The sequence below is a fragment of the Thamnophis sirtalis genome, unplaced genomic scaffold (genome assembly GCF_051295495.1).
Source record: "Thamnophis sirtalis isolate CommonGarterSnake01/CBP01778 unplaced genomic scaffold, rThaSir2_p1.2 scaffold_11, whole genome shotgun sequence".
In the NCBI taxonomy this organism is placed as follows: Eukaryota; Metazoa; Chordata; class Lepidosauria; order Squamata; family Natricidae; genus Thamnophis; species Thamnophis sirtalis.
In genome coordinates this window covers 57,338,861-57,350,877 of record NW_028261391.1, presented here as the reverse complement: position 1 = coordinate 57,350,877, position 12,017 = coordinate 57,338,861, and the positions used below count along the sequence as shown (strand labels likewise).

Sequence of the window (12,017 nt, the reverse complement as noted above, 5' to 3'; positions counted from 1 at the left end):
TATTGTAAATATAATGTGCAAAGCTTTCAGAATCAAAACAGATAATATATGGGTTCTGAACCCGCCGGGTTCTAGCATAGAAGATAGCTGTAACTCGGCCTCCCTATTTTTCAACTTCTGTAATACAAACCATAGGTGGTATTCAGCAGGTTTTGGCCAGTTCTGGAGAACCAGTAGCGGAAATTTTGAGTAGTTTGGAGAACTAGTAAATACCACCTCTGACTCGCCTCGCCCCCATCTATTCTCTGCATTCTGAGTCCCAGCTGATCAGAAGGAAAAGGGGATTTTGCAGTAACCTTCTCTGGAGTAGGGTGGGAATGGAGATTTTACAGTAGTCTTCACCTGCCACACCCACCAAGCCATGCCCACCAAGCCACACCATGCTCACCAAGCCATACCCACAGAGTCAGTAGTAAACATTTTTGAATCTCACCACTGGTACAAACATGTTTGACCCATCTACTTTCATCCTATTCTGCTCTGGACTATAGAAATAGTAAGTGATTAAGGTCATTACATTTTAGTCTGAATTGGGACCCTCAGAGTTTAACATCAGATATAACTGCATGCAACATATTAACATTAACACTTAATTTATATTTTAGGCAAAATGTTCATGCTGCCTGAAGATGGTTTGGAGCTAATTAAAATCAACTTCCCTTGGCTTTAGCTGATTTGATCTATTATCTTGCACTGCAAAGGTTGACTATTTGGGTAATTCAAAGAAAAAAAATGATCAAACATCTGAAGAAGTTACAGGGGTTACTGCATTTCTTGAGATCATTAATAAATCACTATGTTGTTCTGGATGAAGGTGAAGAACAACTTGACTATATATATATATGCAAAATGCAATCGAGGTATATATTGCTGGTGGGTTGGAACAGAGCCTAAAGAAAAGCTAGTTCCCCAGGTATAGCAATTACAGGGCAAGCTCAAAGAATGAAAAATGAAACTCATCTTGACTATCTTGAGACATTAATCCAGCCAAAAGTAAATAATTTTTTACCAGCCAAGACTGGTAGCTAAACAATGTAGCCAAAGTACATGTAAGAAGAGCACAGGACAATTATACATACTCACATCATAGGAAAGGAAAATCTGAGATTAAAGTTCATTTTTTTGTAGGGAGAAGTTAAGTTTTCTTGGTTTGCTAAGATGAGGCTTGGCTTGGCTTGGCTTTTTCACTAAAAGCAATTTGGCTTACTTATCATAGTTATCACAATTTGTGGAGGAAATTTGTGGTCCAACATGCAACTGATAGAACTAGTTGCCTCATCTTATATTAAGGTAAGAGAAGGCTTCTTCTAGATTTGCTCCTTTTAAAAGCCAAATAGTAGAAGCAATTGAAGTTTGGCTATGAGTATCCTCTGCTGGCAATAGTTGATATGCCAGGTGCAAGCATTTATGAAACAGAAGGCATCAGCAGCAGTTACTTATGTCATCTCATAAGCGGGATGTGCACTAAATGGGATTGACATTAAAGACATTCTAGTAATTTAACTACTGCAAAAAGCAACATATGCAATGGACTAACCACTCACTATTCCATATAACACTAGAATTGCAGGAATGTCCAAATATAATTCAAATGATTATCTGATCACCTTTGAAATCCTACATGAGTTGAAATTATTCAAATGTAGAATGTGCTTGCCCAGTGTGCCTGCAGTGAGTCCCTAGTCCTATAAAGTGCAGCAGCCAGGAAGGGATTCAGAAGTTTCATTTCATGCAGGACATCCCCTCTTTGTGGAGTGCCTTTCTACCAGAAGTAAGATTTGTATCCTCACTCCTGATTTTTAGAAAGCTTCTGAAAAGTTAGGTGTTGAAAAGAGAATTCAGGAACTGAGACACAAATTGTACCTGAAATGAATGAGAACACTAAAACCATGACTTTTAAGTGCTGAATCGTATGTGTTGGTTCATTAATTCATGGTTAGTGTGTATAATTATTAGACTCAGACTATGATTTTGTATGTTTTTTTAATGATTGTCATATATAGTCTATAAGTGCTCTATTACTGTACTCTTTTTAATGAGCCACTTAAAGTAGGAATATCTGAAATGGCACAGGAATAATAGTAAAAAAAAACCCAAAGATCTAAATAAAAGCTGTAGCTAATAACATAGCATTTCTAAAATGTATACAAAATTAATTCTCACATAAATCCACATATTATTTGAATTGTTGTCACTTTCTTAATTCCTGAAGGACTTACTTTGATGTCACCATCAATTTAGAGAAGAGAACATTTTGAGTTATTGCTGGAGATTAATAGTTTGAAATCTATACTATTTTGCAGTGGCTATAATATAATACATATTTCATGACAAATATGGAAATAATGATAAAGCAATATTTATGCTATCCCATACATTTATTATTTATTGTTGTTTTAAGCAGTCCTGTTATCTCAGAGGAACGCTTTCCCCAAGCAAATTTCCTAAAAATATTTGGCCTATTTTTATATTACATACTTTCTAAAGCAGTTTCACTGGAATTGTTTCAACTTCCAAAGCATAGTCATCTTGAATGCATTTTCTGAACTTGAGAACATTTTGTAACTAATATTCATTATTTCTATATAGTCTAATTCTGTGTATGTCAGATGTATAGGTAGTCCTTGAGTTACAATCATTTCTTTAATGACAATTCGAATTATTCTTTAAAAATTGACTTATGACCATTTTTCTCACTGATGAACATTGTAGCATCTCCAGATCATGTGATCAAAATTTGGATAATTGGCAATTGGCACTTTTTTATGTTTGCAGTGCCCTGAAATCATGTGATCACCTTTTGTAACCTTCCAACAAGCAAAGTCAATGGGGAAGCAAGATTCCCTTAATAACCATGTTACTAACTTAACATCTGTAGTGATTCACTTAACAACTGTGGCATGGTTGTTCGGTCATAAAAGGGGGCAAAACTCTCTTAACAATTATCTTGCTAAGCAACTGAAATTTGTTATAGGTTATATAGTCAATTGTCTAGTCAACACTTGGCTTTGTGCAGAAATCCAACAACCATTCATTATAGGTGTCATCCAGCCTTTATGAGAAACCTCCTGCAAGGAAAACTCCATCATTGGTCTAAATAGGATTTCACCATTTAATAGCTTGAAGAACCTGGAAATTGCTCTGACTAGTCAATTTCTTTGAACAATAATTTGCCAAGCACTTCTTTGCATATTCTAAGAACAACATTACAAAAATTATAACAATTCTGAATATTTCTAAGAAGTTTTCCAATTCACACTGTTTATTCCAGCTATACAATCTGCACAGTTCCAGGACATTTCTATTTGTATAACACAGTCACACAGAATTCTGCATGCTGTTTGTTGAAATATATAAAACTGTTTTTCCATCATTGTATAATTATCACTATAATTATCCCCACAGTTACAAATTAGTCTATAATAGGGACCGGGAAATTGCAGTTCTTGAATGAATCTGACCTCCTGAAGGATAGTGCCCACCTCCCACAGTGCAGTGAAGAAGAAAGGAAAATGATAGCAACAAGACAAGGAGAAAGAAGCAGCTGTGCACTCAGTGATAAGGTTAAGTGATCCTCTTTAAACAGTTTCACATGAATTATAGTTGCCAACTAAGTCTTTAAGTTTAAGTCAAAAGCCCTCAATCCATTTCTGCAATGATGAGTACCATTTTTGAGAAGGATTATGTACAGAAAGTACTATCATCATCTACTTAAACAATTACTACCACTACGTTAAGTGGCATGTTAGATGAATAGATAACTATTCTTAATCTTCAAGCTTAAATGTATTCAAGTATATTTTATCTGAAATTGTGGATGATTTGTTTCGTTATAATGCATACCATACCATGTTGCTAGCAATATATACTTATGCCTTTTTAAAATTTAGCATGCAAATTTAAATGATATGTAAAAATAGATCCATAAAAAAGATGTATTTCCCATGAGTCAGACTAAGTTGATTGTCTTTTAACCTAACTGGGCAATTGCCTTATCCATCTACCAGATTTATGTATTAAATTTATATGCTGCCCCTGTCACTAATCATGTGACTCTTATTATTGGGAATACATATTTACCTGATTCTTAAGACGAGACAACGAAATCTTTGGAAATAAAATCTAGATTTGGATTCTTGTGAATTCAGATTAAAGTATATTAAACTACGTCAGTGACCGATTACCAAGGGAATTTGGAAAGTCAATCTTAGTTGGCAAGGTGAGAAGTTAATATCAAAGAAATCAGATAAACTAATTTGGACCCAGTTCTCTGAGGTTAGAAAAACAATTCAACTACATGCATGATTTCATGAAGCAGGGATTATGGGCATGGTCCTCCTTCCTTCCTTCCTTCCTTCCTTCCTTCCTTCCTTCCTTCCTTCCTTCCTTCTTTCATATATATATGAACAATTGACCCAGGCGCTTTCACTCCCCCCCTCCAAAAAAAAATAAAAATCCAGTTCTGCTAGGACAATAATACTGGATTTGAATACAGGACTTAGATTCTTACCTGATTGACCAGGTGGTGGAACCCCTAGTGATCCTCTTGGCAGGCATAAAAACACAGTGAGTACAGCTGCTTTGTTTCCTGAGCATGGCTCAATGGCAATTGGTTTTGGAGCACCCTGGAATTAAAGACAAAAAAATACATGATTGACTGACTCATTTGCTGGCTTTCCGTATTTGTTTTTAAAAATTCAAACTATACTTCAAGTATTTTTTTAAAAGGAGAGACAGGACTTTCAACACTTAAAGGTCTTTTGGAGCTGAGAGATCCATTATGGCATAATTTCTCAACTGCTTCTGTAACCCTTGAGAAATTATGTAGAGTAATGCTCATTTAGGGCATAAATGTGGTGACTTTAACATGCCATAAAATATTGTTCCCTCTTTCAAATATGTCACCTTATAAGCTTCTGCACAAGTTACTTCTATTTATGTTTTGAAATATCATTTATAGATAATATACATTTTCATGAATAATTTCAACTACTGAGTTAAATGCAAAAATATTTACAATAATTGATATTAATTTTCATTCTTACAAATGTAGCATGTATTAATTAATTTAAAATAAACATCTGATCATGTAATCAACAGCCATTTCAGTATTTATTACTTGGGGCAGTGATGGCTAACCCTTTTTGGCTTGGGTGCCAAAAGCCTGCACATGCCCACATCCATACTTCAATCCCCCGCTTATGCGCACATGACCCCCCACTTCCTCACCCCTCCAAGGATGCCCACACAACCCCCCTGCCCTCATGAAGCCTGGGGAGGGCAAAAGCAGCCTCTCCTGGTCCCCTTGGAGGCCCTCTGGAAGCTGGAAACGCCCCGTTTCTGAACTTCTGATAGGCCTGGTAGGCCCGTTTTTCAGGAAAGCCTCAAAACCTGGGAAGGGCAAAAAAGGGCCACCCTTGGCTCCCTAGAGGCCCTCCGGAAGCCGGAAACAGCCCATTTCTGAACTTCTGGTAGGCCCATTTTCTGCCCTCTCCAGGCTTCGCAGGCTTTCTGGAGGGCAGAAACAGCTTCCCCTGGCCCTCTGGAGGCCCCTCAAAGGCAGAAAATTAGCTGGGCGGCATGCACATGTGTACTGCAGCTGACCTAGGGCAATGGCTCGCATGCCCTCAGAGATGGCTCTGTGTGCCACCTGTGGCATGTGTTCCATAGGTTTGTCACCATGGACTTAGGAGATAAAAATCACTTTACAATTTACACACTATATATATATATGACACTAAATACACACACACACACACACACACACACACACACACACATATATATAAATATATATATATATATATATATATATATATATATATATATATATATATATATATATATATATATATATATATATATATATATATATATATATATATATATATATATATATATATATATAGTGTCACAACCCCTGGTATGCCCCAATTATGGGAGGAAGCTAACTGCTTCCATTATCTGTCAATCGGCTCATCACAAGAGTCCATCACGACAGAAACCCAATATTTTTACTGTTGCCTTTGTTATATTTGTGTTGTATTTGTGCTGATAAATAAAGGGAGACTAAGATGTAATACAGCACAGGTTCGAATCCCAGTAAGGGTATGGCTAGCTGATGAGAGTTAAATAGCTTGAAATAGATCTATACTAGTCTCCCTTTATTTATTTATCAGCACAAATACAACACACACACACACACACACACACACACATATATTTGTTTGTGACCGTTTATTTTCCTCCAATAGAATGCAACAGAGCACAAAATTTATTTTAAAAATGAAACTCACACTAAAATGCATTGTATTGTCTAAAAGTATATAGAGTTAGAAAAAATGTTATTTAAACATGAAAGAAAACAAAAAATGTTTAAAAAGAAAAGTGATATAGATAATAAAAAATATCAATGAAGTCATATATTTATTGAAAACACTATTTGCATACAAACAAAAATGGTTGATGTCAGGAGAATTATAGAAAAACAAGAAACACTGAAAATTCAATATTTACTAAGAAAGAGTGCCATTTATCAATTTGTGTTATTTCTTTTTAATTCACTGTATTCCTTTGAATTTTTATTTGCTTGCTTAGACTTCTATGCTGTAAATTTCCATAGGCTTTTTGCAGGTTATGGAACTTCATAAAGGGTAAAGTTTAAACATGATAAATATCTCATAAATTATGACAGTGCTATTCCAGAGGGTACGATAAACCTCCTTGTTCCCAAATGTCATCCTAAGCACCCAAATGTTTTTGATACTTTGGAGTCCAATAAAATAGAGAACTGGATACTGGATGAATTGGTAGCCAATACAGTTATTGGCGACCCAGGAGCAAATTTCATCATATCCATAATTATCTTAAACAACTGCGTGTTGAGCAATCTGAAACTTCATTGATAGAGAACCAGACAAATTATGGCATGACCTTTAATAAGGATGAATGTGAAAAGAGAATGCAAAAACAAAAGAAAGAAAAGAAAGCAAACTAGATGTCAAGACAAACCAGGGAAATTGCCAAAGAAAGAAGAAATGAGCTGCCAAGCCAATAAAGATAAAAATCTGAAGAAAAAAACCAAAGAATTTCAGAGAACTCTTAGAAGAGTATTACAGTATTATAACAACATCTGTAAAGACATTAAAGGTAGAAACAAACATGGACAATTGCAGTACACAGAAAATTTCTGAGAGGGCGATTTAGAGAATGCTGTCAAATCTGAAACATGCAAATAAAATAATACTCCATTATTGCCACACACAACACTTTTCAAAGTGCAGTGATCTTTGTTGTCTTTTCACCCAATAAATTTAAAAACAACAATAACTCTGATTCAAATAGTATTAGCATTAAGCATTTTCAGTTGAACTTCATCAAAATCAACTACATCTAGTATTCTCATTTCTGGCTGGGAAAGTGTTTTATAGCATGCTTTAAGGCAGGGGAAGCTGAAGTGCAATCTTAGCATATATCATTTCAATTTTGCAGTAAGAGACTCAGGCAGCATAGAGCAAATGATCATAATTCAGATACCCTTAGGTTTGTCAGTTGTTTAAAGATAAATACATAACCCTAAATCAAAGTTATTTCAGTGGGACATGACACATTCTTTGAACTGTACAGTTTATCATATACTTTTCACAGCTTTGGAGGGGGGAAGGGGCGAGATAAGGCACATGTTTATTTGCCCAAAGCACTTAGCAACTTCAATTTATTTACCAGAATTGTCATGTTTTGGATGGTAAGAAGCAGAAGCCGTTATGCTTTGCCAAAAAAAGCCAACAAAGAGATCCAGACCATAAATAAAGCATTGGAATACATAATACAAGCAGGAAATAGTGAAAATGGAGACAATATGTTGTTCTGATCTAAAGGCTAACTAAAACCTTGTTTTAAAAATGGGATATCTAAAACCTTATAAAAAACAAAATCAAGTACTCCACAAAAGGAACAATTCAGTTAAAATTAAGCAGCTTAAAACATGTTTTGTATACACATAATGATTGGGTCAATTATTGAAACAAATGGCCTTTTTACTAATGTAGGCTTGTTGACAGACTCACAACACCAGCCATTCCAATCCCACAATTGTTATTCTACCCAATGGGCATTCGTTCTATGCTGAAGCCTTCTCCAAGGCAATGGCCTTTTTAATTATTTGGACTGGAACAACCATTTCCCCACTTTTGAAACCTATTTAATACGCTTTGTCTATTTCAATAAACATTGAAATTTGAAGTAACACAACAACACTAAATAGCTTTTGGTATGCAGAGAGGATTTTGAACTGTGCAAAGAAAACATAACTATTACACAAGATAACACGGCAGGAAAAAATACATCATTTCATTTGATTAAACTTTAATATCAATAAACAAAGTCACAGAATCTTGATCTACTAGCCGGCGTGTCCAGCCTTGGAAACTTTAAGACCTGTGGACTTCAACTTCCATAATTCCCCAGCCAGCATTCTGGGAGTTGAAGTCCTCATGTCTTAAAGTTGCCAAGGTTGGACAGCCGTGGTCTAAAGAATGTTACCAGTAAGTAACATATCTTGGAGCTGGCTACTTTTTTACAGAACACTTGGTTTAAATTGTAGAAGTCTCCAAAGAGTTTGAACAGCAGAAAGAATGGGACTAAATTCTGGAATTTTTCTGTTAGTCCATTGGAAATGTAGGAAACAAGATATAGACAGATACACTTAACCATAGTTTCAATTGGGAAAATAGAATAAAATAGAATTCTTTATTGGACAAGTGTGATTGGACACACAAGGAATTTGTCTTTGATGCATATGCTCTCAGTGTACATAAAAAGACAAGATACATCTCTCAAGAAGCATAAAGTACAACACTTAATGACAGTCATACGGTACAAATAAGCAATCAGGAAACAATCAATATCAATATAAATCTAAGCAACTAAGTTACAGCCCTCCAGTCATAAGTGAGAGGAGATGGGTGATAGGAATGATGAGATGACTAATAGTAATAGTAATAGTAATGTAGCCTTAGTGAATAGTTTGACAATGGTGAGGGAATTATTTGTTTAGCAGAGTGAAGGCGTTATGGGAAAAACTGTTCTTGTGTCTAGTGTCTCGGCTGATAAACTTCTTATATCATTGAAGAATGAATGGGATTTATGCACAGAGGATTTGCTGGATGATGAACACTGTCTTCTAGTGCATGTCACATAGGAGGGATGAAAATAGTACAAAAAACCAGTGAGAGAATGATTGGATATTTGGGGGAAAATTAATTTTAGTTCCCTGACTTCTCCTTTTTAAAAATATTTGATTCTTTGTTGCAGTGTAAACAATCAGAACGAGAATAAAAATATCCTGAAATAAATATTCATTATATTCACAAAGTAAAATGGGGTGAAGGTTCTGTAACAATTTATATTGCAAGAAAAAAGAACATCCATTATAGCTAAGCACTGGCCATATATTTCTGGGCATTCATTTCAAAGCTAGGTGCATCTAATTTTTAAAAGTGCATTATTATGCCATAAAGACAAATAGATCGTGAATCTTATGCCAAAAAAGCAATTAGGAAATTGGATTAAGGAATTAATGTGAATATGTTACACTTGTCAGGAATAATAAGTATTTTGACACAAGCAGAATAAAATTTGACATGGTGCACAAATACTGATCAGATATGCTAAACATTTAAATTGCAAACAAGTATGAATTACTCACTTCCATGTTGCTAAACTGAATACCTAAATGCCAGGCTTATCACAATTAGTCTATAAATAAAAATGAATCTCTGCTCTGCTCAAATGTTTCCCCTTAAGAAATAATAATTTATACATAAAATTGAATTCTTAATCACATTATTAACACTGTATTTATCTGGTAAATCCAACTACATTAAACATGATTTCTTTGTATACAAGCACTCATGTGTGTTGATTTGATGTAATTAACACAGCAATTTCAGATCCTTGCAGCTGTTTCTTAAAAGTTCCATTTGTGACATTAGATAGTCAAAACTTCCTCACCTCTTGAAAAGAATTAAATCAGGTGGTAATAGTATTAATATGAAAACTGGCCTTGCCATTTGCAATACAAGTCACATTCAAACCCTTTACCATTTTGCTAATGTACTTGCTCTTTTCTTTGGTTTAATGTTGCATTGATGCTTATGACATAATGCTGTCTTTTGCCATGTTGCATTTTATATGCATTGGCATGCACATCAAAGAACCTAAACACTTATTTTAGAAGTTTAGCATCTTTTATAAGCTTCACTGAACAAGAGTAATGGAATACCACCCTCGTGAATTGCAGTATTTTCAGCCCTCATGATAATATCAATCGGGTGAGACCATAGTATCTACCAAGCTACTTTCAACTGAATAAGGAGAGGCGTTTGCAATTTTTCCTTATTGATGTCCACCTTCTGTGGCTCTCACAACTGGAAATCCTGCACAAAATTATTGGCTTTACTATACAAGTTAATTATTTAATACTTTTTTTGCTGTCTCAGTTATTTCAGCAGAATATGAAAAGAAACGATGAATAATTTAAACATTAATGAAATTATTGCCCAAACACTTCCACTAGAGTAAAATCTATGCTTCAAGAGAAAATACTGGAAGAATATATTTATTCATACATTTCATGAGGATTCTCTATCAGTTACCACAATATTTTTGTTTGCTTGCTTGCTTTGCCCTTTCACTTTGTTATCTTTACCATTCATTACACTCCATGCTCAATATATTCATATTTTAACTGCAGCTTATACTGAGGGACAAAGAAAAATATCTTCAATATTTTGTACTTTTTCCTACAAAGATTTCTAGTTGAGACTTACATAATAATTTACAATTTTAATTGATTAAATTTCCCTGTCTGCTAAGTGGTAAATAAGCATTGTTATCTATTTTAGAATAGTGATCTGCGGACAGGATTCTCTCCTTTGGCTTAAAATGTTGCCACCATTTTGAAGAGAGAATTACATTTATTTATTTATTTCATAGCTATTCAATCCCTTCAAAGTGAATTTATCCTTGAGATTCATAGTATAATATCAAACAAGCACATTCCTTTTCATTTCCAGAACCAATTGAAAATATTATCAAAAATACAACAATAATAATAGAACTAATAAAATCTTTGGACATCTATCTGTACTCTACAGCTACAGCTATAGCTACAGCTATTTTAACAGCGTAGCTATTCCAATCTGTTACATAGATTTTTCTCCAATGATTCTTCTAATTCCAAGTACATAGAATTGACAACTATTTGGTTTATGACAAAAGAAATGAATGTGAACCATTTCTGGACAACAGATCTAGAAACATGATCAAGAACAGCAACTTTTTTTATTACTTTACCACATGCCTAAAGGCCGTGCCAAGGAAACAGGATAGTGATTATAAAAAAAAGAGGAAGAGAGATTGCCAAAAAAAGTAAATTCAGAGAGGAACATTGGGCTGTGGAAAGGAAACATATATTTTCATCATACTATTTCCTTTCAGGATAAACAGCATTATGTGAAGTGCAGAAACAGAGCAAGAAATAGTAAGCAAAATAAATAAAAGACATGCGATAAAAAATGAAAATAAAACATAGCTAAATCTAATTTAGCCAACCCACATTGGCTATATTTCTTAATATTCCTTTAGCTTTACCTTTGATTCTACACACCCAGAGATGACTTCCATTTGTTCTTTAAATCTGTCACTTGTCTGTTCTTCATCTAATCATTTGTTTTTTCTCTAGACCAGGGGTATCAAACTGGCGACCTGCGAGCTGGATGCGTCATGTACAGACCACACCACACACTCCAACTCCGTAAAGGGGGAAAATGTCACAAAACATCACGTGATGGCAATGTGACACTGCAAATTTGACATCCATGTTCTACACTTATTCACAATTACTTCATGTATTTGTTTTCATTCTCTTTCTATATGATTAAACCACCACATTCTACTTCTTTTTTATTGGTCATTCACTTTGGTTTTTAATCCATTTTCATTATGCATCTATTCAT

The 12,017-nt window shown here is 34.6% G+C and overlaps 1 protein-coding gene across 1 annotated transcript in view; it reads right to left on the bottom strand.

The window, feature by feature from the left end:
- Positions 1-12,017, bottom strand: part of ATRNL1 (attractin like 1) — a 507,336-nt gene that overhangs the window by 72,182 nt on the left and 423,137 nt on the right. Inside the window, exon 28 of the mRNA XM_087725861.1 lies at positions 4,511-4,625. Within this exon, the coding sequence (XP_087581987.1) occupies positions 4,511-4,625 (115 nt within the window). The remainder of the gene's footprint in view (positions 1-4,510; positions 4,626-12,017) is intronic.